This window comes from Sarcophilus harrisii, chromosome 6, assembly GCF_902635505.1.
Source record: "Sarcophilus harrisii chromosome 6, mSarHar1.11, whole genome shotgun sequence".
Lineage (NCBI taxonomy): Eukaryota > Metazoa > Chordata > Mammalia > Dasyuromorphia > Dasyuridae > Sarcophilus > Sarcophilus harrisii.
The window spans coordinates 190,783,739-190,810,262 of NC_045431.1; the positions used below are offsets into that span (position 1 = coordinate 190,783,739).

Here is a 26,524-nt window from a genome sequence, read left to right on the forward strand (position 1 = left end):
AAAATACTTGAGTAGTCCACTATATCATGTTCTCTCTGTATTTTTTAATTAGAGTTAACATTTATCTACTGCTTTAAGATTTTTGAAATATTTTAAATGTCCTCTCATCTATTCTTTCAACACCCCTAAGGAAAAAATGTTTTTTATTGTTCCCATTTTATTGAGAAAGAAACCAAGAATAAGAGGGTAAGTGATTTGCCAGTATAAACACAGCTAGTAAGGATCCGAAGGAGAGTTCTGGTCTTTCTTATTCCATGACTAATACTCTGTTGTGGTACTAGTTGTTGGGATTTTCTTGGCAAAGATATTGGAGTGGTTTGCCACTCTCTTCTCCAACTCATTTTACAGGTGAGGAAACTGAGGCAAACAGGGTTAAGTGATTTGCCTGGGGTCACATAAGTAGTGTCTGATGCTAAATTTGAACTAAAGTTTTCTTGACTCCAGGACCCATGCTCTATCAGCCTAGTTGCTTTAGATCTAGCTCTATGATCCTATTAATCTATATCTGTAGTGCAATGCCCACAGGTATTGTTGTATGTTAATTAATTGTTGACCTATACAAATGAATACATCGGCATTATCTGAGTAATTATTTATGTTCAAGGATCTCTCAATACTACAACAAAAAACAGGTCTTTGAAAGTGTAAGCTAATGTTGAATACCATGGATAAACACTAAGAGCTTTCTCTTTAAAAATCGATGTTTAACAAGGGCATCCACTCTCACCACTGCTATTTAACATAGTTTTAGAAACCGTAGCCATAACAACACAGCATGAAAAATAAATTGAAGGGATGGGCATTAGCAACGAAGACATTCAAGTCTCTCTCTTTGCAGATGATTGTGATTGTTTACCTGGAAAACAAGATGGTCAGCAAACAATAATGAAAGACCATTGTCAAGTATCCACTATTCTCTAATCAACCCACAAAAATCACTTGCATTACTAGATTCCTTCAACAAAAATAGGGAGAAACAAAGAAAAAAAAGAAATATCCTTTTAAATAATGACACCCAATATTTGGGTTCTGATTTATCAAAACATCAAAGTACAAAGGAAATTTCAAAATGATTTTGATAGAAATTGAGGAAGAATGGAGAAAATGGAATAAACAAATGGAATGGAATAAAATAGAATAGAATGGAATAAAATAAAATAGACTAAAGAGGACAATAGTTCACAAACTAACTGATATAATGTGGTATCAATCAAAAAGACAACAGGTTATTTCATAGAACTGGGTAAAATCATGTCAAAATTTATACATGAAAAAATAGATAAGATTATGAGAAACTATGCAAAAGAAAACATGTGAAGTTGGACTGACATAGGGCTATCTTATCTTGAGATGTACGTAGATCTTCTGTTATAAAAATTGTCTGGTTCTGGAAAAAGTAAGGATAGATTAAATGATTTGTATTCATTGACCACCAAAACCTGAGCATGTCAGTTTGGAGTGTGCTTAGAACCATGGATGTCAGAATTAGACAAATCTTAAAATGCAAAGGATAGAATTTCAGCACTAGAAGATGAGACCTTAGAATATAAAATGTCAGAGCTAGAAGAAACATAGGATCTAAAATGTCAGGGTAAAAAAGGTCCTTAAAACATGGAAGTAGAATGTCAGAGCTGGTAAGAACCTTAAATGTCATCTAGCCTAAAGACTTCATTTCACAAATGAGGAAACTGAGTTTCAGAGAGAAAAATTGACTTCTCTAAGGTTACACATTCGGGAAGCAGCAGAATCCTTTGCCTTCAAATCCAGTATTCTTTCCACTCTGGTGCCATGTTTAGTGACTGCATGTTTGGAAAGGTATCAAGATTCAGAGGTAGGTGTAAATAGAATCACCTGCTTGGGTGCCACTACCACATGTTATTTCTCACAAAAATCAATTTCTTTGGCTTATCCAGTGAGATGTTAATACCTAATGGCCATTTAGCAGGAGACCAGACTTAATGATGACTGATCCATTGTAGAAGGAACATTGGGAGAAGGCTGAAGGAATGGAAATTCATCTTTTTCTTTCGCTGTTTAGCTTCTATTTGTCGACGTCATCAGCTTTCTATTTCCATGTAGCAGAAAGAGAGGAAAAATGCATCATAGAGGATATCCCCAATGACACCTGGTTCACAGGTAAGCTAAATTCCCCCTGTTTAAAGAGGAATATCATATATGGCTTTATGGATTGAGGATGATGGGATTTAGAGTATTAGGGAACAACCTTAGATGTCATTTATTCCAACTTCTTCATTTACAGATAAATAAACTGAGGTTCAGAGAGATTTAGTGATTTCCCCAGGGTCACATTAGGAGCTACTCAGTAGGAATAATCTACATTGGTCTATATTGGAGAGGAGCAGGAAGAGTGGTTTCAGGCCATTAATTATAACTTAAATGATGGGGGAGAAAAGACTCCCAACATTTTTTCTAGTCATTTATTATTTCATCAACAAGCATTTATTAAATATCTGTGCCAAGTGCCATCATGACAGTGAAGATATGAAAAATTCTCAGGAGCACAGATCAATTAATTTGGGATACATTGGCTGAGTCAGTATAATCATCATTGCCACTTTTTCCTATCCAAGACATATTTCCAGAATCTCTAAGCAGGACATTCTCTCTCTCTCTCTCTCTCTCTCTCTCTCTCTCTCTCTCGCTCTCGCTCTCCCGCTCTCACTCTCACTCTCACTCTGTCTTTGTCTCTCTGGCTCTCTCTGGCTCTTTTTTCTTATCCTTCCTCCCCACACCACCCCAGCATCCCTGACAACTGGTCATCTGGCCTCCCTTCAAATATTTCTAGGTATGGAAAACTTACTTAAAAGGACATACTTTTGGACAGCTATAAAGTACTTTTGAGCCTTTTCTTCATCTCATACTGAAATCTGCTTTTGTTGTTCTATTCTTGCTCTGAAGGTCCCTCCTTTGGAGATAATCCATCTCTGAGGTAACTATCCTCTTGAAGATAGTGATTGGTTCCTCTAACGTTTCTTTTCTCTAGATTAAACATTCCTAGTTCCTTTGGTTGATCTTCAATAGTCCCACCATTCTGAACACCTTCCTTTGAAGATGGTAGAATTTGTTTATGTTCATAAAATGTGACCACTGAAGCTGAATGCAATACCCCAAAAGTGGCCTGAATAACTCAAAAGAGAATGGCCATATAACTCCTCCTTGTTTTAAACACTGTGCCTCTCTAAATATGGCCTAAGATTTTTCTAACTTATTTGCTTTGCAATTCACTAGCATCCCCAGTTCTTTTTGATAGTACTCATTCATTCATTCAAGAGACATTTATTGCATGCTTATTGTGTGTAGAGCCCAGTGCATGAAACTATAGGTGACATAGAGATGAATAAACCTGGCTTCCTGACTTCAAGAAACTTACAGTGAGAAGGATCGTGGGGGGAAAATAATTTGTGCACACTTATAGTTATCATATAAAGTTCAGACACAATGGTGGATCAATAACTAGGGTGAGACAACTGTGGCTTTGCTCTAAAGTGTCAAAATTTAGATGTCTTAGATTCCCTCCCCTGGTGGTCCTCCACAAACTCTATACTATGACCTCTGAATTTATCTTACTATATCACAACATTGAGAGAGCCAATCAATATTGCTTTTCCTCTCTTCACCCCCATGCCACTTGCCTGGAATTTTCCTCTTTCTTTCAGGACAATAGAGGGGGTGGGGAATTCATGGGCTGTGCTATTGAGGCAGGCTGACTTCTCCTGGAGTATGGAAATCCCTCCTTTCTGTGGGACTATATCTGACCACATGTGGTCAGCTCCCCTGAAATGAAGGTCAAGATCAGTGGGTCTTTCTGAATACCAAATGACTTCTTCCTAATCAGTCCCATCCTGTGCCCTTGCATAGAACCCTCAGAATAGCTGCCAGCCCAACACAATTCCATCCAGTTGAGCTAACTTTTCCTTTAGGGAAAGAATCACACTCCTATCACCCCAAGTGGAATTTTATAGAAAATCCAATACAATGTTTTACATTCCAGTCAGAGTTTATATTGAATCTGCAGCTTTTAGTGCAATGAAATAAAACATGCCATAGGTCTAGTGATATTTTCAAAAATGTTGATAACGTTTTTCTCTTCTCTCCTCAATCTCCCATTGAATATTGTCATATTCTTTTCTCAATTTATCTCTCTGGTTACATTGGAGAGTTCTAGCCACTATTCTTTAGATAACTAGTGGGACTTCTGAGATGGCAGAGGAGGTAGAAATGTAGAACTTGGGGGGATAATGAAGAAAGGAGGAGAGAGAAAGGATGCATAGGAGGCCTTTTGAATTCGAACTCCTCCTTCCATTCTAGACCTCAGAAAAGAAGCTCATGATAAATGACCTTGAACCTTGAGTTTAATTACTCTCACTGCCCCAACTTCTCCAGCTCCTTCCCCTACCTCTGCCTCAGACATCTGGATATTTTCCCAGTGACTTTTGCCAGCAGCTCCTTTCCCACCCCCCAAACTTCTCTGCTTTGCATTTGAGGTCCAGAACAATCTCAAACAAACAATTAGTTAACATTTATTAAGTGTCTTTTATGTGTCAGGCACTTTACTAAGTTCTTTCTCACACTACTTTCCCTTGCTAGATTTATTTCATATTGCTCCTCTCCATTTAATCTATATGCCCACCCCAAATGAAAAACTCCCCATCCCTCAAATATACCATTGAGTCTCTAGCTACCATTCCTTTGCTCATATTGTTTTTTGTTTGAGAGATCTTCTCTTCTCTCTATCTGTTGAATACCTGCATATCCTTGGACATCTACCTAGGTTATTTCCTGTTCAAAAATCTTTAGGTTTTGGCCTTGAGATTTTAGCTCAAAAATCTTTAGGTTTTCCATTGCCACCATGTATCTGACACTTAAGCCTCCTCAACACCCCCAATCTAGCAGCACATTGCTTTTCCAACCTTTTTTAATTTAAGCACTATCCCTTCCAGAAAAAATTTATGACCACTTTTTTATAGTCTTTACCCTCTAACTTCTCCACTCACTTCACTCTGAGCTACCTCAATTCCCCTAATTTGCACTCAAACTTGAAGGTTGGGTTTGTCCAGGAAGGCTGTTACTACTTGGGTTCTGAGGGTAACCCTTGTAAAATAGCTAGACTCCTAACATAGCAGCTCTTGAGCCCCACTGGTGTAATTTCTATTAACACTCAGACAGAGATTCATATAATCTTTAATAAAGGGATTTACTCAAGTGATCCACGACTACAAAATATTCTTTCCCTAAATCCAGATCATATTCTCCCACTTTCCTGATTCCCTCTAAATTCTAGAGCAGAATACACAAAAGGAAATTATTGATTATCTCCAATTTGTACCATTTTGATTATATTTGTATATAGTTGTTTACAAGTTATCTTGTAAACTTCCTCATTAAACTCTGAAATCTTTGATAGTATGGTCTGTCTTCTGTCTTTCTTTGCATCTCATACTATGCACAATGATTTGGAAGTTCAGTCTTCTCTTGGAGCAACATCTAGGCCATACCATTGTATGACTGGCCTATTTCTCTGCTCAACAATACTTCCTATTCAAGGTTTAGCTAAAGCCCTCAACTGGGATAGGGATTCATTCTTTCAAAAATAGCAGGAACTCTGCCTGCAATTGACAGAAATCTTTCTAATTTGATTTTTTCTTTCTTTTTTTTGGGGGGGGGCGGGGATCTAAGATCTTTTTTGTTTTATTTTGAAATCTCTTAACCAGATAGAAACTATGTAGAGAAACATAAACTCTCTCTTTTTTTGGACCATGCTTCCTGGTTTAGTAACAGACCTCTCTTTAACGTATAGTGATCTTCCAATATTTTCCCCCTATATCTTCATCTTTGTAAGCTATATTTTACCCAATTATTATTTATTATTATTTACCCAACAATCAATCACCAAACAGCATTGGAATTTAGAATTCCCCAAATTTTTTTTAGTTCTCAGTTTCTCCTGATGGTCTTATGCAAATGAACTAGGAAACAAAATACCGAGACTACACGTGTTCATTGCCTCTGCTATTTTCCTGATTTTGTGAATGAGTTACTCAATGCTTGATGTATCTATTCTTGCCCCTGAGGACCTACAAACTTTGCAAAGTCTGAAATTCATAGGAATTTCATTTTGTCACCCCTCTCTAATGTATTTTTAATAAACCACTATGTAGTATAATGACCAATGTGGAAGAGTTACCCCACTGTTGGAATGTGAGTTCCATGAAATTAAGCTCATTTGGTGCTTAATCAATGTTTCCTGAATGCTAAATCTATACTTTTGAAGTCATTTTCGGTTTAGAGAAACAGGTGTAGATGAGTGATCACTCCTTCGTTTTCCTATGTCCAAGAGGGGTTTCCAGCTAGAATTATGTCTACTACACTCCAAATGTTAATAACTTAGGGATATGATACTCTTTTTCAGTTCAAAACAAAATGTACTTTGCAAGATCATTCTAAAAGGATAGGTAACATTTAGCTCACTTTCACCAGCTACATTCTCCTTTAGTCCCTTCTCCATAAGGGCTGAACCTCAGAAAACAGGTTGGTCCAGATTTGGAGAAGAAATGGAATTTTATATATGCATACATGTATGTATTCATATATACATATTTGTGTGTGTGTGTGTGTGTGTGTGTGTGTGTGTATAATTTTATCTAACATGGAGAGGTAAGCCTGGTTCCATCTTCTTGGTTTTGACCTTGTGCTGGGCTGCTTTTACTGACCCTAGACACTTGAAGAAACCTTTGGCCCAGAAGCCCTACTAATCTTCTCCCCACCCCTATCCCCCAACTCCTAGCCTTCCTTTTTTCCTAGGTGCTAAATCAAACTCAGCTGCCTTTCAGCCAGATAACTTTGTGATGAAAGACTCTGAGGTTCAGAGAAAAGGGTGGTTTTTAATGTTTTTCTTTGATCCAGAGGTAATCACTCAGATAGCCGGAGACTCATTACTTGATCAATCTCAGCCTTGTTCTGCCACAGTGTCTCAAATGAGTCACAGTTTGCGGGGAAATACAGGCTTGATAGAGAATGCAGGATATTTTAATGGCTTTGTAATGTATGTGTGTGCCAGGTAGCTAATCTCCAAGGCAATTCTCCATGTGACCAGAATGTCTTTTCTCTCAAAGGAAGAAACAATGTGGGATAAGAGAAAGAGTCTGGACCTGGAATCAGAAATTCTGGTTTCCAAGCAGATTTCTACCATTTACTAGGTATCTGACTCTGGACAAATAAAATTATTTCAATAGAAGCTTATTGAAAACATAGGAACTTTGAATTGTAAGGAACCTCAGGGGCTATCAAATCCAACCCTCCTCATTTTCTAGAAGAAAAAAACTGACGTCTAGGAAATATGAGATGAATTAAAGTCACATGAGTTTGTGTCTTGAGGCAGGATCTGAATTCAGGTCCTCTTACTCTAATGCCAGTCTTTCTACTGTGCAACACTACCTTCCACCTGAACAAAGCCTCACATCAAAAGTTCCATTCTGTTTCTTTCCCAGCCTTTCACGACACAACTAGCTCCCTCTCCTTTCTTAGTCTTTATGGTTAGCTTACTTGTTACATGACTTGGTTGAGTCTGGACTGGTTTCCTCATCTCTAAAATGCAGGGGTTAGATTAGATGATCCCTAAAATCTCTTTCTGATTTTTAATGCTCCTTATGCTCTCCAAGTGTTTGCTGATGAGATGCTGAAGATTACTTACCCACCCCTCCATCCATCTTTCCATTTCTTCTGGGTTACCTACAATGGTGATTTTTTTTGAAAACAGTGTTTCATGATTTACATTCATCTAATATCATTAGAATAATAATGGTGTTAAAGGGATAGGTTTTAAACAAATAAATATGTACATATGTATATATACATATAGAGATATAATATACACATATACAGATATATAGTATATATTAAGCAGAGTATACATATATATATATATAGTTATCATACTCTGTTAATTAATTCCTCATTTATTTAAACTGGTCCTAACTTTATGTTAACTCAGTAGACCGCAAAAGAGAAGGTTATTTTAAAAGAATTTTCTGCACAGGATAAACTAAAGTTGGTGTTTTTTACAATCTATGAACTGTCCCCTAGAAGGACTTTCAACTAATTCTTACCAATGTTAGTTCAAGCAGGGAGAATGTGTTAGAAAATGATCAGTCTACAAGTATTTTTAAAGTGGTCTCCTATATGCCAAACACTGTGCTAGGAGGTAAGGATACAAATACCAAAGTGAGGATACAAATTCCTGGCCGCAAGGATCTTATAGTCTAGAGAATGTAGGCAGGCTAGGATAAAGAATGCTGGCCATTACCACGTTGCCCTCTTGTATCTGACTATATAGTTTAAGTTTTCATTGGATAAGAAGTATATCCCTCTCCTTTTTACGCTTAATTTTATGGGAGGAAACTGATCTAAGGTGTAGAATTTCTATAGGAAATGAGGCATTTTCCCTACTTCCCTCTGCTCCCTCCACACATCATACATTATACATACCTACATACATACAAATATATACTTGTATATATATATATAAAATGTATATGTGTGTGAATATATATATCACCTTTTCTTTTAGAGTGTGATATCAAAAAGCATACATTCTAATGGAGAGATATAGCACATAAAAGGCACTGATAAGGGGAGAGGTACTGAAAGGGAGAAGACATCTGTATGGGAATTTGGTGACAAAATCTAAAGAGTAAAAGGCCAAAGATGGTGTTGATAAACGCAGTGGATTTGAATCCAGAACACTAAAGTTCTGACTCTGTGAGTGATTATCTGTATGAATTCTGGGAAATCCCTTAATCTCTCTGTGTGTCAGTTTCTTGATCTCTAAAATGAGGATAATAATATTTATTTGTGCTAATTATCCTTCAGAGTTACTGTGGAGGTCAAATGGAAAGTACTTTAGAAATAGGAATGGGTATCTTTCTTCTCTTTCACTCTGGGTGACTTTTGCTATTATGAGCTTTTTGAATACTCAGGTTTATAAAAGTTACTCAAAGGAAGAACTATTTTTGTAATTTTATGGCTCAAATTGTGGCCGGGTCGGGTATGTTTACATACTACCACCTGGTGGCAACTATCAGTATTGCAAGCTGGAAAGGTAAGGAAATAAAAGTCAAGGTTACAAACCTCATTTTAGGCTGGCAAGTTCTTGACCCACACATTTAATATCCATGTGGAAAGCAGGTCTCCTCTTGTATTTTATATTCCCTCCAGATTTTTTCCAGGCTGGCATAGGGGATCATCTTCAGAAAACTGTAGAATCTGTCAATAAAAAGTTATTTAAAAAACCCAAAACTGTAGAAATAAGAAATGTAGTGAGAGTAGTGTAGTATTCAAGGCTCAAGTTCAAGTCCATTCTCTGGCATTAGCTCATTTTGTTACCTTGGGCAGGTTTCCTATATGAGGAAGGAAGAGAACAAACCTTCATTAAGCACTAACTATGGGCCAGGCAATGGGCTAAGCTGCAATTACCCCCAATGTGCCCAGATCTTTCATTTGAAAGGTTTAGATTAGGTAGTTTCTAAGGTCCATTTCAACTCTTGCATTTTGTATTCTAAGCATCAGTCTGGTTCTGACATTCTGTGATAATAATAATACTTGCCATTTTAATAGCACTCAAAGGTTGACAGAGTCCTTTTCTTATAATAACAAGTGTAGTTATTATAAGTGCATTGCAGACTTGGCTATTGTCTAGACCACGTAAAATGGTGTCACCCCCTTACATGGAAGATCTTGGGGGACCTGCTTCTGGGAGAAAGAAGAACTGTCACATGCCTGGACATTCTGAGTTGACCCACCATGTGAGTGGGAGCTGTCTTTTTCCATTCACTGACTAGCCCAAACCATTTGTCTTTAAAACTCCTTCTGCATTTGCATCTGAGGGTGCCAACAGGTAAATGTAGGATGTCCAGGTAAGTATATGCTAGTTTTTCTGTCTTCCAGAAAAACATCTTCCATGTCTTCATGTGGTTGATACAACCTCAGATGATATAGGCAACAAACTGCCATTACAAAGTAACATTATCTCCATTTTATAGATTGAATAAACTGAGTATCAGATCCAAGCAGAAATAGTTAACCAGACTTTGCAGGCAGCCACAAAGTAATTGGCAACAGTTGCTGTTTCCAATTCCTCTTTCTGGCTACCCTGCCTCCCTGGTAGTGCTGACATTGCATCTCTGGATCACAGAGAAGTTGCTTGGAGTCGGAGACGGGGAAGCTGTATTCCTCCCTATTCTTCCTAGGAAGCCACAGCTTTGTGATGTGGGGGGTGAGTCACTTGCCCCTGGAGAGAGCTGATCAGTCTATGGATTAGCAAGAGTAAGGGAGAATAAGATCCAGGTTCCCTGTGCTTCTGCAAAGACACTTAGGAAGTTAAGTGGCTATTTTGGACCACCTTTTTTCAGTGGTGCTTTTGGGAGCTGTCTAGTCCTCAACAACACTGTGAAAACAAGATCTCTCTGTAGAGCATCTCTTTTCTCCTTTCTGGGTCCCTTGGCTTCTTCCTAGTGTTCCCTTCTAGCCCAAGCAACTGCCCACATGCCATATTACACTGATACTCAAATTCAATTTGTTCATGGTACAGAATTTTTCATTGCCTTGAGGAATCACAGTGCAATGGGCAAAAAATTGAGACAAACATGTGTTTTAAGTGTAAGTTCCTTAATATTTTGTGGCACTTAGCCCAATACATTCTTTGAAAACAGTTTTTAAAAAGAGAAAAGAAGGAAGGAAAAAAGGGAGGGAGGGAGGGAGGAAAGGAAAGAAGGAAGGCAGGGAGGGAGGGGGAGAGAGAGAGGAGGGAAGGAGAGAGGAAGAAATAAAGGAAGGAAAAGGAAGAAAGAAAAAGAAAAATACTCTCATACTATGTGTTCTCTTAGCTGGCTTTTAGACCTTGGGAAATAATTAAAGTTTCTCTTCTCAGCAGTATTTCCATTTTAATAAATAATTCTTTCAGAATGGAATCCTTTTAGATCCAAAGGATGACCTGAATGCATGAATCAATGAATAAATAATTGATAGCTGTGTTTCTTGGAGAGAAATAGCAGCAATTGCTATTCCCAGTTTCTCTTTCTGACTACCCTGCCTCCCTGATGGTGCTAACATTTCAACTCTGGGATCACAGAAAAGCTGCTTGGAGTTGAAGATGGAGAAGCTGTATTCTTCCCTATTCCTCTTAAGAAGCACCTTACAGGCTTTTTAGTTACTCAAAATTGAGATTCCTTTTAGTCATCTTTTCATTTATATGATTGTATATTTGCTTATGGTTATTCATTTATAACTTTTATAATTATGTTATTCTTTCAGTTGTTTTATGCTTCATCTTTTCATGTAGCTCTGAGTATCCTACAGGACTACTTTTTTGGGGATGATATTTTATATCTTTAATTAATATTGATTAATGATAAATATAGTAATATAATATTTTGTTTTATAAATATTTCTATAAACTATATAATTATATATTTAATTGATGTGTGTGTATATATATGTATGTATGTATGTGTGTGTAAATAAATAAATATAAAATCATAATGTATTACCTACCACTCTATGTTTCATAAGATTCAGATTTATGGCAGGATGTGTATAAATAAAGTTCTTTGCTGCTATTTAGACATATCATTATTATTATTATTACCTCTGGTATTCAAGAGAACTATCCTGCTGGGTATAGTATATACCCAAAATGACTGACCTCACAATTCTCATCTTGACTCTTTGGGATGAATCCATTGGTTCCTGTACCAGAAATTATCTTGGTTTCTCAGAGGAGGGCCCTTAACTTCAGAATTGTCCTCTCTATAAATAATTCCTTAAAAAATTTGGTAGCTTTTGGAAGCTAATGTAAAAGATAATTATTTGGGTTGAAGTCTTGTGAATTTCTAATTTATTGCGTTAAGGATATTATAGTGAGTCATAAAGAGGGGAGAGTCACAAAGACATGAGAAGCTATAAAGTATGACATGTCTCCTTTATGGGTCTCCTGGCATCTCCTCCTACAGCATTGTCTAGCTTTATGTCTTTGTCATAGACTTTTACTTAGATATTTTTGGGATGGAGATATATAAGTAAATAATAGTTATGGTCTTTCTAAAAAAAACTTTTATTAATGGTTTTTTTTAATGGCACTTAATTTCTAGATTTAGTGTTCCCCTTATGTTGCTACCCTCCCCTCCAATCACTGAATTGAAACTTCTTTTTTAATCAAAGAGAAACAGTTCAGTAAAAACAATTAATGTAGTAATTATATCTGACAATGTATACAATATTCTGTCCAGCGGTCCCCTATCTTTCTGCCTAAAGGATGAAAGTATATTTATTATCTATTCTCCAGGAGCATTACTGGACTTTTTTAGTTACTCAAAATTCAGATTCCTTTTCATCATCTTTTCATTTATACAATTGTATATTTACATATGGTTCTTCATTTATAATTATGTTGTTATTTCACTTATTTCATTCTTCATACTTTTGTGCAAACATTTGATCCAAAAAGTAGTCCTGTAGGAGTCTCAGGAGAGAGGCACTCTATAAAAGCTAAGAGATGAGAGAAAATCCATGGGGGTGGGAGGGGTCAGCAGTGTTGAAATTGGCAGAAAGATCAAGGGGAATGAAAAAGACAATTGGATTCAGAAATTCAAGTTGTCTGTGGCTTTAAAGGGCAGCTTCAGGAGACTGAGACTGTTGGAAGTCAGAGTGCAAAGGTTTAGGGAGTGAGTAGAAAGTGAAGAATTAAAAGCAAGGGCGTATGTATACACATCTCTTTCTTGGAGCTGAGCAGCCAAAGAGAGAAAGGATAAAGTGAAACACTTGAGAGGATGGCAGGGTCAAAGGAAAGGTTGGCTTGGTCTTTTTTTTTTTTAAGGAAGGAAGAGATCTGAACATATTTTTAGGTCAATAGAAATGGAAATAATGATGAAAAAGAACAGGCAAGGGAAGCTTCTGAGGAGACAGGATGGGGCTAGGCAGAAGGATTCAGACAAATTTATGTCTTCTGGAACTGGAGCAAAGAAGATGAGAGGTGAAAATGTGATGTAAAGTCCAGAAAGTTCCGCATAAAGATGAACTATTACTTTTCTCCCCCAGACCCTCTGTGATAGTAGCAGTTAGGGTACTCCAGGTGTGGAAATTCCTTACACCAATGCAAATAGGCAACAACAGAGTGTTAGTGTTGACCAGAGCAGATGGTCAGAAGCAGTACTGAGACCAGGTCTCCTTGACTCATTTCCCCACTATGCCATCTTGTTTCTTATTATTCAAGTCAATCAACAAACAAACTACAAACTACAAACAACAACAAACTACTAGCCAGATGCTACAGGAAAAGAGAGAAATATACAATATCTGCCCTTAAGGAGTTTGTAGTTGAGACAGCATATACACATACATATGCAGTAGATACAAAATAGGCAGAAGATAATTTGAGAGGGGAAAGGAAGAAGGAAGTCCTAGCATCTGTAAGAGGTGATGCCTGGTCTGGGTCATGAAGAAAACTAGATAGTAATTGTTGTACTCCTTTTATTGTTGTTCAGTCATGTTTGACTCTTCATGACCCTATTTGGGGTTTTCTTGGCAAGATGTTGGAGTAGTTGACCATTTTCTTTTTCAGCTTATTTCACATATGATGACACATTTGAGGCAAACAGGGTTAAGTGACATGTCCAGGATCACACAGCTAATAAGTGTCTGAGGCTGGATTTGAACTCCAGAAGGTGAGGTTTCTCGATTTCAGATCTGATCTATTCATGGCGCCACCTAGCTGTCATTTAGTAAATTTAGGGTTTAGTAAATTGTAATTTCCTTGAGAGCAAATTCTGTGCTGTATTTCAATATCTTTGTATATAATTGCCAAAATGATTGTTCTAAACTATAGTTCTGACCATGTCATTCTCTCACTCCTATTTCCCCTAGGATCAAGTATAGATTCTCCTGTTGGGCATTTTAAGCTCTTTCCCCCTGGCTCCTTCCTACCTTTTCATTTTTCTTAGACATCACTCCCACACACACAATCTGCAGGGTAGCTATTCCAACCTACTTGCTGTTCTCCCATTTTGTATCTTTATTTGGGGTGTCTCTCATACCTAGGATGTTTTTCCTCTTCTCTACTGGCCCTTGAAATCTCTGGCTTCCTTTTTAAAAAGTTTTTTTTTTTTTTTTTAACAGTACTTTATTTTTACAAATACATGCAAAGATAGTTCCCAACAATTCACCCCTGCCAAACCTTGTGTTCCAAAATTTTCTCCCTTTCTTCCCCTTTCCTCTCTCCAAAACAGTAAGCAATCTGATATAAGTTAAATATGTACAATTCTTCTAAATATACTTCCAAATGCATCTGGCTTTCTTTAAGACTCAGGTTCCTTCTTCAATATGTCATTACTAATCTCCTCCTGTCCCTGGTTACTAGTATCTTCTCTAAAAGTATTGGAACTGGAGTCTGGAAGACTAGAAAAAAATCTAGTCTCAGATACTAAATAGCTGTGTAACTCTGAGCAAGTGACTTACCTTCCCTTTGCCTCAATCTCCTTAACTGTAACATGAGGTTAATAACAGCACCTACTTCTCAGATGAGGACTTTTATAATATTTAGATTGAATGTAACTATTTCAATTCATGTGGCCTTCAGCACTGGAATGAAAATCCCTTGAGAGGGCAGGAGACTCTTTTTGCTTTATCTTTGTATTTTCAATGGTTAGCCCAGTACCTGGTACAAAGAAAACTTAAATGCTGATTGATTGATCAATTAATTTGTCTCTTAAAAACTATACCTGAATGAATTTTTGTTGAATGAACAGACTCACATTTCCCCTTAGAACCATCTTTCCCTTGATCATGTTACAGAACATCACTTCCAAATCCTCCTTCATGAGAAAATACCTTTTGTCAATAAAGTGACCTAAAGCAGTCATTTGCCAGACTTTACCAGAGTGCCTCACATGGACTGTTGCCCATTTGGGGGTTTAATCTGGCTTGATGTTTTACCTAATATTAATATTGTTACATAAAGTAACATTTTTAAAGACATTTAATAATCCCAATATGCCTCAACAAACATTTTGTACAGGATTCTGTGCCTGTGATGGGGAAAAGATGAAAAAAATGGCATAACCCCTACTCTCAAGGAACTTAGTCTAATGGGAGGATATGATATGTAAAGTTAAAATAGTAAAGGATTTTCAAGCTAGGCTGTGAGAGGGGCAAAAGGCAGAGTCGCTACCATGACTCTATCATTTAAAAGTATTCCAGAATTATCTAAAGTCCCTGCTGATTTGACTGCCTGGTTAATGGAAAGAACCCTGAACCTGCAGCCAAAGAGTTTGAGTTCATTTACTTAGCTCTGTAATGGAATAGATTGTTTTAAAAACAGCACACACACATGTGTATATGTGTGTATATGTATCTTAAATTCTTAAGCAAGAGATCTTGAGAGTATCCTTGTATCTCTTTTTCTGACTATGTTGTGAGTGCATGTCTCGTGTGAGTTCTCTCAAAAAACAGTCTTTTTGGCAAGTGTACATTTGGCATTTGAATAATGTGGCCAGGCCAATGGAATTGCACTCTTTGCAGTAGAGTTTGAATGCTTGGAAGTATATACAAATATACACACATATACACACAAGAGATATATGTATATGCAGATCTACATACACATATATGTGTATATGTATATATGTGTATGTAGATATATTGTAGGTATGTATTCTATCAGAGGAGATAGTATGTAAAATATATGTATATGAAATATATAGAAATTAAATGAAAGTTTTTTCTGGTGAGGAGGCACTAACAGCTGGGGAAAAGATTTTTCTGATATGATATAGCCTAGAAAAATTTTGCAAAATATAAATTGGAAAGGACCTCAGAGATGAGTACAATCTGGCTCCTCCCTGAATAGGAATCTCCTCTGTTATGTTTGTTATCGGCCTTCTTTGTGGAAACAAAGAGCTGGAAACAAAATGAGTACCCCTCCATTAAGGAGTAGCTGAAAAACTGATGGTGGATGAATGTAATGGAATGTTATTACAGCCAGCCAAAGGTCATCCAGCACTCATTTGAAGATTTGCTGTTAAAAGGGCCCTCACCCCCATCTTAAGGCAACTTTTCCCACTTTGTATAACTATGACTATTTAATCGTTCCCTGAATCTTTTATCCACAGCTCCAATGTTTGGCCTCGGTGGCCAAACACAACAACTCTTATCCCTCTTTCCTATGAGAGTGTGATCATATCTCCTACAAATCTGATTATCTCCAGACTATTCAATTCATCCTCATTACAATGGTTTTAATAAACAGTATCAGTATTAGGATGCAACAAGTTAGTAGGTGCTAAAGGAAATGGAATATTAGGGAAAGATTTTGAGTGGAGGAGATATAGATTTGAAAGTAACTAAAAGTATCTTTACTTGAAGCAAACATTTCAAAATATTATAGCAGATGGACATGCAGAACATATTGGTTGATTATCTGATTAATAACTTGGCATATCAATGGCAACAACTCCCATTCTGGAGGGTATTTTATGTCATGGTATCTTTGCAGACAATATGGGAAGATGTGGGCTAGATGATAGCATAATCAGGTTAATATTGAAGGTGTTTAATGTCTTGGCCCCCAAATGATCTGAAGCTTATGATTATAATTTCAATATAAATCAATGAGATTTTGTAGTCTTCTACCTCAGTCAGAGGCTCTCTGCAGTTCAGTTCTGGGTACTATGTTGTGGGAGGACCATTGACAATCCAGAATATGTGTAGAGTGAGGTGACCAGTACAGCAATGGGATTAATTACAATGTTAGATGAGGACTGATTGGCTGAAGGAAATAGGGGTGTTAGTCCTGGAATGGAAGAGACTTAGCTGAGACATCACAGTTCTCAATATCTTTAGTCCTGCCAAGTTCTGCTAGATACCCAGGGACATAATTGGGCACAATAGGTGGAAATTAGAAAGACTGATTTCAGCTACCTTGGGAGTTTCTGCCAGTGGAGATCTGAACTGGATAGAGGCTGGATGACCACTTATTGAAACATTGTAGGGAAGGGATCACAGGGCTTGAATGAACTAGATGGCCCAAGTGTGGCAGAACCAGATTAAAATGTAATGGGAAGCATTTAGTTAAACAAAAATATAATAAAACACAGATTATATTGCATTTGACAGCTAAGTCATTATGTAGTCTGTAGGGATCCTGATGTGTAGATTAATGTCCCTTATTACAATATAACACTATTGATCTAAGTGATCTCTGAGGCCCCTTTTAGCTCTGAGTCTGGAACACAACAAATATTTATTAAATATCTACTATTTGCCTAGGGAGGGAAGATGCAGGAAAATAATGATGTATAATGAACTAAATTGAACAGGCATTTGTTAAATGCCTTTTAGAGTACCAGGGCCCAGTGTTAAATTCTGAACTAAACGAACATGAACTATAAGCTTCCATTTACTTACAAAAGTCCTTTGAAGTTTATTACCCCCATTTTACAGATGAATAAACTGAGGCTCAGAGAAAGGTGAAATGACTTATACACTCACCCAATATAAGTGGAAGAGGTAGGAGTCAAACTTGGGTATTGGGATACAAACTCTACTTCCCCTCCAGTCCAAGACTCTTTCCACTACTCCATACAGCCTCTAGCTCAGAAGTGAAGAGAAAAGAAAAGACATTTAATAATCCCAATATGTCTCAACAAACATTTTATACAGGATTCTGTGTTTGTGATGGGGAAAAGATGAAAAAAAAAATGGCATAACCCTTACTCTCAAGGAACTTAGTCTAATGGGAGGATATGATATGGAGAGTTTAAAAAGTAAATGATTTTCAAGCTAGACTGTGAATGGGGCAAAAGGCAGATTCAGACCATGTGCTCCAGGAAAACTGGTGGAATGGGCAACTTCTTCCGGCTAAATGAACCTGACACTCCAGAATAACAAGTACAAAAGGATAAAAGAGCTACAGACCATGAGAATTCAGAGGAAGGAGAACCCAGAGCCAGATTGGAATTCTGACTTCCAGGGACTTTTTCCATTCTATCATATAATATGGTACACCAAGAGATGTGTAAAAACTCCTGCTGTATTTTGTAATTTGGATGAAATGAAAATGATGGACTTATTTACTATGGCTGTAAGAGTTCCTTACCATTGCTTACATCTATTTTATAATAACCATCTTTTGTATTTTCTAAATAGGAAATTACAAGGTAGAACAATGGGACATAAATCGTCAAGATTTCCTTGACTCTGCTCCTGGTTTAGGGATGTTTGTGACTGTTACAACTTACAATGATGAGGTAAAACATTTTCTACAATTCATTGTTAAAATTATTTCTAAAGCTAAGACCTTAGATATTATCTATGCATGCTTCAACAAATGATTAGCAAGTGTTTTCAGAAAATTCTGCATAGACCTGGGGGAGATACCAAGTTTATATACAGTATTATCTTTGTCCATATGTACCCTAGAATCCATTCTTCCTATGATGCCTGAAGAGTCACATAACTCAAATCTATTACTGGTTCACCTAAATGGTGTAATACATGGAGGCAGAAAAATCTGGATTCAAATCCTACATCAGAATGTACTATGTGTGGCTGTGAGAAGGTCACTTCTGTTTCAGCCTCAGTTTCCTCATCTGGAAGGTATGCATAATAATATTCCCTCATAGAGTTGTGGTGAGGATCAAATAAGATAATGTCTTGAAAGTGCTTTGCAAATATTAAAATGCTATATTTAATATATTTGGTAGCTATATTCTAATATATTTGTATATTAAATGTTAAAGTATAATTTCAATATTTATTAGATATTTAATATAATTATATAGTGAATATTAAGATACACATTTTTGTGCTTTATACATATATTTATATATATATATATATGTGTATATACACACATAAAATTTGCTATTTTGTAGTACTGCTATGTAAATGAACTCATAACCCACGGCCTCTCTGTCTACTATGGTTTAAAGAGTCTAGACACTAAGCTTTCTAAACAGTGAGTGCTCTTCCTCCAGATTGAATGGTCCCATATATGTACTATGGTCAGAGAGGCAAAGTTATTTCTTACTTCTCTCTTTGGGATCCTTTTAAAAAAAGTTCTCATGGTCTTCCTGTCCTCTCAAGCTTCTTAAACATCTATGATAAACAACAGGTTATGTGTGGCAACAAGGACCAGAATTTATAGTTTTAACTAACCAGGTTTTGTCTTGCAAAGATTTACTAAAGATGAGGAAAGTATTGCCAAAATTCTCTAGGATACTCTATATCAAATTTCAGAAATGAATTTTTATGAGTAAAAAGTAGAAAAAACCTATTGATCCAAATAGAGACCAAATGGAAATTTTTTAAATGTCTTAAATTTGGTTTATATAATACCTAAATCCTGCTTATCATCAAATTATGGGGAAAAGGTAATCAAATTTATAAGTAGTAAGATTAAATTAGATCAAATATCTTTATTTGACTCCTGTCAATCAATCTCATAGGACTTGGAGAGTTGTGGTGCATGTTGGATAACTTCTCATCAACTGCCTTATTGCTTTTTCCTCAAACTCTTCCCTAAAATCTCTTCTTATAAACTCTCAGGTCACAAAACTCAAGGAAGAAAAGATTTGCTTTCGTGCCAAACAAAACAAATGGAAAATGCAACACATTTTATAAGAAAATAATGACACTTATAAGTGTCACTTTTCTAAAGTCACTTTTTCTAAAAGCCAGTACAGACAGCCCCAGTCACTTGGAATTACTCACTGAATTAGGGTTTCAATATGGTAGGAATTGTCTCCCAAAGTTCTTCAGCCCATTTGCAGTCTTTCATAGCTCCCAAGAGGTGGCAATGGAACAATTCTCCTATCATCACTTCTTCTGCACCTCCCCTTATTTTAATAAATATATTTCCATATTTTTGCCTAGCCTATTTCCAGAGAACAATATTTCTCTGTCCTGGCTGCATCTAGTTATGGCACAAAGAAATATCTCAGACTTTCCATGACCTTGGCAGGAGCCATGGTTTTCCCTGTTACATAGCTCAAATATAGATTCTGACAAGGGAGATCTCAGCTATAAAAGCTTTCCTTGACACATTTCCTGCTGACTCAAGCCTCTCAGAAACTTGCTTAGGAGTAAGAAATATCCTGACCCTTTGATCTCTGAGCCTAGTCCATCACTGACACCAATTTAAGATGTGGGTACTACAAAGCCTGATGGTTTTCTTTTTCCTAGGAACTTGGGCAGTGTGGCTCATAACTAAATGGATATTCCCTGCTACTGGAGAAACAACAAAAAAACCCAGTTTCTCCACAATAATTAGTTCTTAAATTTCTATGAAGAGGGGTGCTATTCAAATTACTTTTAGGGAAGCTGTTGGTGAGAGGAAATTACTCTCCTAGCAGCAATATGGCCAAGAAATTAATGGAAAGGGGAAATAATTCCACTTCCTGATATCAGGTTTTCCTGACTTTAAGGCTGGCTTTTTATTCAAGATGTTAAGATAATTTGTGTGTGTGCGTGTGTTGTGTGTGTGTGCGTGCATTTCCTTTCAAAGAGACCTCCTTTTAGTTGTATGATCTATAAGTCACAATGGCTTATACTGAGGCTAATACAGTATGCAATAGTCCTGGAAAGGATCACTTCTATAAATGGGTTCACAAACCATTGAAACACTTCAATCATAGGTATTATTGTCAAGGCTCTATGGACCACGGGGGACATTCACATTCACATCACACTCGCCTGGAGAACACATCATTTGCTTAGAATCTAATTCTACAAAGCTCATCTCCTTTGGCGGTAGTAAACTGGTAAGTTGTGTTCCTTTAATGTCTTTGTTAATGGAACCCCTGACAGCATCATTCAGGCATGACGCTGGGATGGTTATATTCAGGGTTGGTTAGACATTTCTTCCAGTATTGCATCCAGATCTGGGCTTAGTAACTAAAGAGGAAACCGGGGAGCTTGGAAAGAATTCAAAGGAGAGCCACAAAGTTGATTAAAGGGTTGGAAAATAACTCTAAGGGATGGCTGAAAGAGCTGTGATTACTCAGGCCTGAAAAAAAAAAAAAAAAAAGGAAAACTGAATGGTGAATTCATAGAGGTATTCAGGTAAACTCAGACTCTTACAGAAGAGATGATGGCCTATTCTTTATTTCTGCTAAGAATCCAAGAGTAGTTGACCTGCTGGATAAGAGACTTGCATTGCTTATGTGAAGGAAGCCATGACCAGAGTCATTCCCAAGGAGGCTGGAAATAAGGCACTGAGAGTAGGTTACAAACACTTTCTGTTTGCTAGATGGATATTTAATGTATTGTTTCTATAAAGAGGAACTTTTGCATAATGGGAAATGAAGAAAAAGAGACTGCATAAATGTCTTTTACTATTGAGAAAAGGATAGTCATGTAATGAGAATGAGGGGTACAGGATGGACAACTCATGAGTGCTATTGATACCTAGAGTCTCATCAAGAAGTCTAACGGAAAACTGATTGAGAAAGTGAGAAAGAACAGAGAGAAGAAAGAGGGAGGGGGGAAAGAGTAGGGAGGGATGGAGAGGGAAGAAAAAAGAGAGAAAAAAGACAGAAGAGAAAAAGAGGAAGGACAAGGGAGAGGAAGAAAATATAGAAGGAGAAGGAGGGAAGGAGAGAGACTGAGAGAGAAAAAGAGGGGGAGAGAGAGAGAGACAGACATTATACTAAGTACTGAGGATTGCTGTGGTTGTTTTTTTGGTCCTTGCTTTTCAAAACAAATGAAGTAGATTTGCAAGAAAGTAGCTTTAATTTATAAGTGAAATAGATTTAATTATGAATAGAAAAGGCAGTCTATCAGAAAGCTTACATTTTAATGTAGGAAGGCAATAGATAAAGAGGAACTAGAAAATGGAGAGAGATTATTGTTTAGGATGAGAAATCTGAAAAATGGGTGGAATAGGAGTGAAGTAAGAGCTTAATGAGACTCCTTTATGAAACGGGGCAATGGGCAATGGGCAGTGGGAGAATGGACCTCAGGGAGATTTGGCCCCTTGTAGAGGACTTGTAGGGGGAAATGTATGAGCCTTGTAGAAAATGCTTTTTTTAGTCTTTCTTAATGCTAGTACCTTCTCTCTGTTGAGTATTTCCATGCCTATATCTTATTTATAGATAGTTGTTTGTACATTGTCTCCCCTTTTGGAGTAGGAAGTCTTTGAGAGCAGGGGATTTTTTTTTTTTTTTACTTCATTGTTTTCCAAGCACTTAATACAATGCCTGACAAATAGAAGGTGCTTAATAAATGCTTTTTAACTAACAATGAGAAAGTATGACTAAATTATGATCTGTAACTATGGAATATAGTGTAGATCAGAGATAAGTTAATTTTTGGAACTATTTTCAGGGCTTAGCATACTTACTGTTTGTTAAATGGAAGATGGAAAGATTTTGGTTTCCTCATCTATATTATAAGGAATTTGTAGTAACCAAGCACTAAAAGTTCCTTACAACTTCATATCTATTATCCTATGATTTAGTGAAGAAAGATTTTCACATAACAGCAGCCACTTTGATTAATATTCACTATGGGCTTGGGTCTATGACTAGAGGCATTTAAAAAATTTGATGACAGTCTCTGATTTAGGGAGCTCACAGCCAAAGAAGGACATGGCCTAGACAAAGCCACTTGTGATGGGAGTAAAGGAGACATTGGATGTCATCTTTTGTTCCTAAAACAAAGTGGAAAATGTGAGCAAGAATAGTATATTTGGGAATAACAAGGGGAGGAGAAAACCAAGGAAATCTTGGAGGACAGAAGGCAAATAAGGAAATGAAAAAAAGGAGAGAAAGAGGAAAAAATTTCCACTGAGGCCAGATTCTGAGGACTGAATGTCAGCTGTGGTTTTAAAAATCTGGAAAACTTTCTTTTTATTGTTTATTTAGCGGATCCACTTGGATATTCGAATTGGAGAACATGACCTTGATGCAGTAATTGCTCAAGCAAAGGACAAAGTTAATGAAGTTAGCTACAAACTGGAACATCTGACAGAGCAAATTGAGCAAATCATCAAAGAGCAGAACTATCAAAGGGTGGGTAAGACTGCTAGCACAGTGGAATTCTCTCTCTGTACCAAGTTATGTACACTTTCTTGAGAGAAGCCACATGAGACCAGGAGAAAATGAACCCACTGTTTCCAGGAGCTCCTTTCATACCTGACTGGCTCTATCCATACTTGACTGCTGTGCTTACTAGTTGAGCACCCTTGGCTTAGCTCCTGGCTTGGCTCTCCTCTCCATTTCCTCATCTTTAAAATGAAGGGATTGAGCTCAATGAACTATAAGATTCCCTCATCTTGTAAGTGGGCAATCATTGTTTTTGCATGAGGACAGTTCTGTGGATAAATAGGTTAGCTCAAGGACAGCTCAAGCTTTCTTTCCCTCTGCCTCTCTCTGTCCTGTTTTCAGCCGCTCTGGAATGTACAAACCACAGTAGCTGGGAAAGAGGAGGGCAGGGAGGGAGAAATCAGCTCAAGAGATTAACACATACCTCCTTTTACTATGGAGACAGCTGGGTGGTGCATACAACTCATTTGTATGTCATGGTATCAACTCACTGCTGTCATGGTCCTCTTCAAGAAGGAAGGACAACAACACAACAATAATGACACATGCTTCTCTCTTCTATGGAGGTAGCTAGGAGGTACAAGGAGTAGTAATCAAGAACTGGAGTCAAGAAATCTGATTATCAGTTCAAACCTGACCTTAGATATTTACCAACTGTGTGAAATGGGGCAAATCATCTAGCCTCTAAGTGATTCAGTTTCCTCATCTGTAAAGTGAGGATTATAATAATAGCATCTACCTTTAGAGTTGTTGTGAGAATAAAAAAAAGGTAATATTTGTAAAATAAAGTGCCATATAAATGCTCGCTATTAATAATAATTATTATTATCCACTGAAATATGTGTATTGGCACAACCACTGTGTAGCATGCAACAGATACAGACCCTGTAGAGACGTATAGAGACCTAGAAGAGGGAAAATCTAGTTAATTAATGAATATATGTAATATTTGTTAGTTATAAATAATAAATCGTACAAAACATGTTACTTTCTTCATATTTCATGTGGAAATATACTGTACTATATTTTATAATGTTGAACCTCATTTTTTGATGCTTGGGTAAGCAGCACACTCTAGCTTGTAATATCAAATAGGGTTCTTGTACATACATACAGATCATTGCCTGATGATAAAACTGTCTTGAATTTATACAGAGCCTTTTCTCCAAATAGCATGCATTTTTATGTACTTTTATGAAACTAAATCTGTCCTTTTTCCCCTGTCTCACATAGGAACGTGAAGAAAATTTCCGAATGACCAGTGAAGATACAAACAGCAATGTTTTATGGTGGGCTCTTGTTCAAATATTAATCCTTATCTCGATTGGAATTTTCCAAATGAAGTCCCTTAAAGATTTCTTTATAGCTAAAAAGCTGGTTTGAAATGCAGTTGAAAGAGACAAATAAACTATACAATGATTTGCATAATGTCTAAGTTAATAAAACAAAAATACCTAAATATGTATTATTTCTTGGGTAATTTCAGAGAGATTAAAAGTTGAAATTAAATCTGTTTAACCAACATCATAACACCCTTTGGCAAATAAATGATGATTGATGATTATAAAAACAAAGTTTAGCCAATAACTAAGCTATTGCATTTTACTTGCTACGGGGTGGGAAGCTGATCCAGTGGGACAGGATCCAGTTCTCATTCTTAACCTTGATATGGATCAACTATATAACTCTTCATGATACCTGATTCCTATGTACTTTGCCAGAATTTCTGCTTTCTCTTTATGTTCCTTTGTATTATAAAGTTTCTTAAACTATGGATCATGATCCCATGTGGGGTCATGTAATTTAATGTGGGGGTCATGAAATCATGATTTATTAACAGTAAATGTTTGATTTGTTTGCCTATTTTATATACCTCTATACATGGGGCCATGTAAAAAAGTTTTTAGGCAAAAGGAATCACTAATAGGAAAAGTTTAAGCCCACTCTATAATAGTAACAATTTAATTCCAATTAGATTCAAAAATTAGTTTCAGATTGAGAGAGAGACAAAGAGACAGAGACAGAAACAGAGACAGAGACAGAGAGAGAACAGAGAAAGATAAATGATATATATGTAGTGTTGCCTCACATTGCCCATGTGAGTAGGTTTTTAGAACTATGAGCCCTCCTCTCTCCTCTAATTGCTCTGTGTCTATTTTTCCTCTGCCCCTCATTTGAATAACATGATTGCTGTTTTTACTTTAACTCTGCTAATTTTTCTTTTGCGCTACCCTATTGTTGATGTGAACCTTACACACATATATATATAAATTATAAATAATCGGTCCATATTTAAACAGTTTGTCCATTTTAAGTTCCTTAAAATTGATTTTTCATATTGGCTCTTATATGTTAAATTTTCTGTTAAGTTTAGATTTGGTTGATAGAAAGTCCTAAAAATCTGCAAGTTTATTGAATGTCCCTTTTTCCACATTCAGAATTATAGATAATTTTGCTGGATATGATACTTTTGGCTGCAGACCTTGTTCTTTTGATTTTTGGTAGATATGATTCTAGGATCTGCAGTCTTTTATTGTAGTTGCTGATAAGTCTTGTACAATTCTAATTGTAGCTCTAGAATATTTGAATTGGTTTTTTTCCTTGTTTAAAATTTTGCAAGTTTTGCAAAATTTTCTCTTTGATCTGAGGGTTTCAAAATTTGGCAATAACATTCCTGTATGTTTTTCACACAGGATCTCTTTGAGGTGGTGATTGGTGGATTTGTTCTATTTCTACTTTCCCCTCATGTTCTATTACTCCAGGATAATTTTCTTGGACTTTTTCCTACATTATTCTGGAAAGATTCTCTTTTTGGTTATAACCTTCTGGCAGTTCAATTATTCTTATATTTTCTCTTCTTGATCTGTTCTCTAGATCTGTCATTTTCTTATAAGATGTTTCACATTCTGTTCTATTTTCTCATTCTTTATAATCCATTTTTAAAAATTTCTTTGTCTCTCATAGCTTCACTGGCTTTCCCTTACCCAATTCTAATTTTCAAAGCATTATTTTCATTTTGAAACTCTGTACCTCTTTTTTTAGTTGGTTAACTTTTTTCCCATAAGCTTCTTGTTTTTCTTGTATGGTCTTCATTTATTTTGCTTTACCTCAGTGTCCCTCAATTGATTTTTGAATTCTTTTTTGAGTTCTTCTATAAATTCTCTCTGGACATTTCACATTACTCTTTGGAGTAGAAGCTTTTTTTTTATTTATTTATTTATGAAGAATGTCCTCCTCTGAAGATGATCCCTAGTCTTCTCTCTTCTCATAATATGTTTCAATAGTGGAGTTCTTCTTTGCTGATTCATTTTTTTTCTTTTTAAAATTAAAGCTTTTTATTTTCAAAACATATGCATGGATAATTTTTTAACATTGACCCTTGCAAAACCTTGTGTTCCAAATTTCCTCCCTTC

At 36.5% G+C, this 26,524-nt stretch overlaps 1 protein-coding gene across 1 annotated transcript; it reads left to right on the forward strand.

The window, feature by feature from the left end:
- The first annotated feature begins 1,913 nt into the window (after window positions 1-1,913).
- Window positions 1,914-24,536, forward strand: LOC100916229 (transmembrane emp24 domain-containing protein 11-like). Its single transcript, XM_003773454.2, has 5 exons — window positions 1,914-2,136; window positions 18,214-18,314; window positions 20,703-20,828; window positions 22,932-23,078; window positions 24,345-24,536. Exons 1-5 carry the CDS (start codon window positions 2,007-2,009, stop codon window positions 24,492-24,494), a joined length of 654 nt encoding a protein of 217 aa, XP_003773502.1. The 5' UTR covers window positions 1,914-2,006; the 3' UTR covers window positions 24,495-24,536.
- Window positions 24,537-26,524: the final 1,988 nt, after the last annotated feature.

Bases quoted from the DNA above. Each gene is read 5' to 3' on its own strand.
- LOC100916229 (XM_003773454.2), top strand. From the start codon at position 2,007: ATGGAAATTCATCTTTTTCTTTCGCTGTTTAGCTTCTATTTGTCGACG. The intron at 2,137-18,213 runs GTAAGCTAAATT...TTTTCTAAATAG, and splicing joins CAATGACACCTGGTTCACAG to GAAATTACAAGGTAGAACAA. The intron at 20,829-22,931 runs GTAAGTTGTGTT...TTGTTTATTTAG, and splicing joins CCTTTGGCGGTAGTAAACTG to CGGATCCACTTGGATATTCG.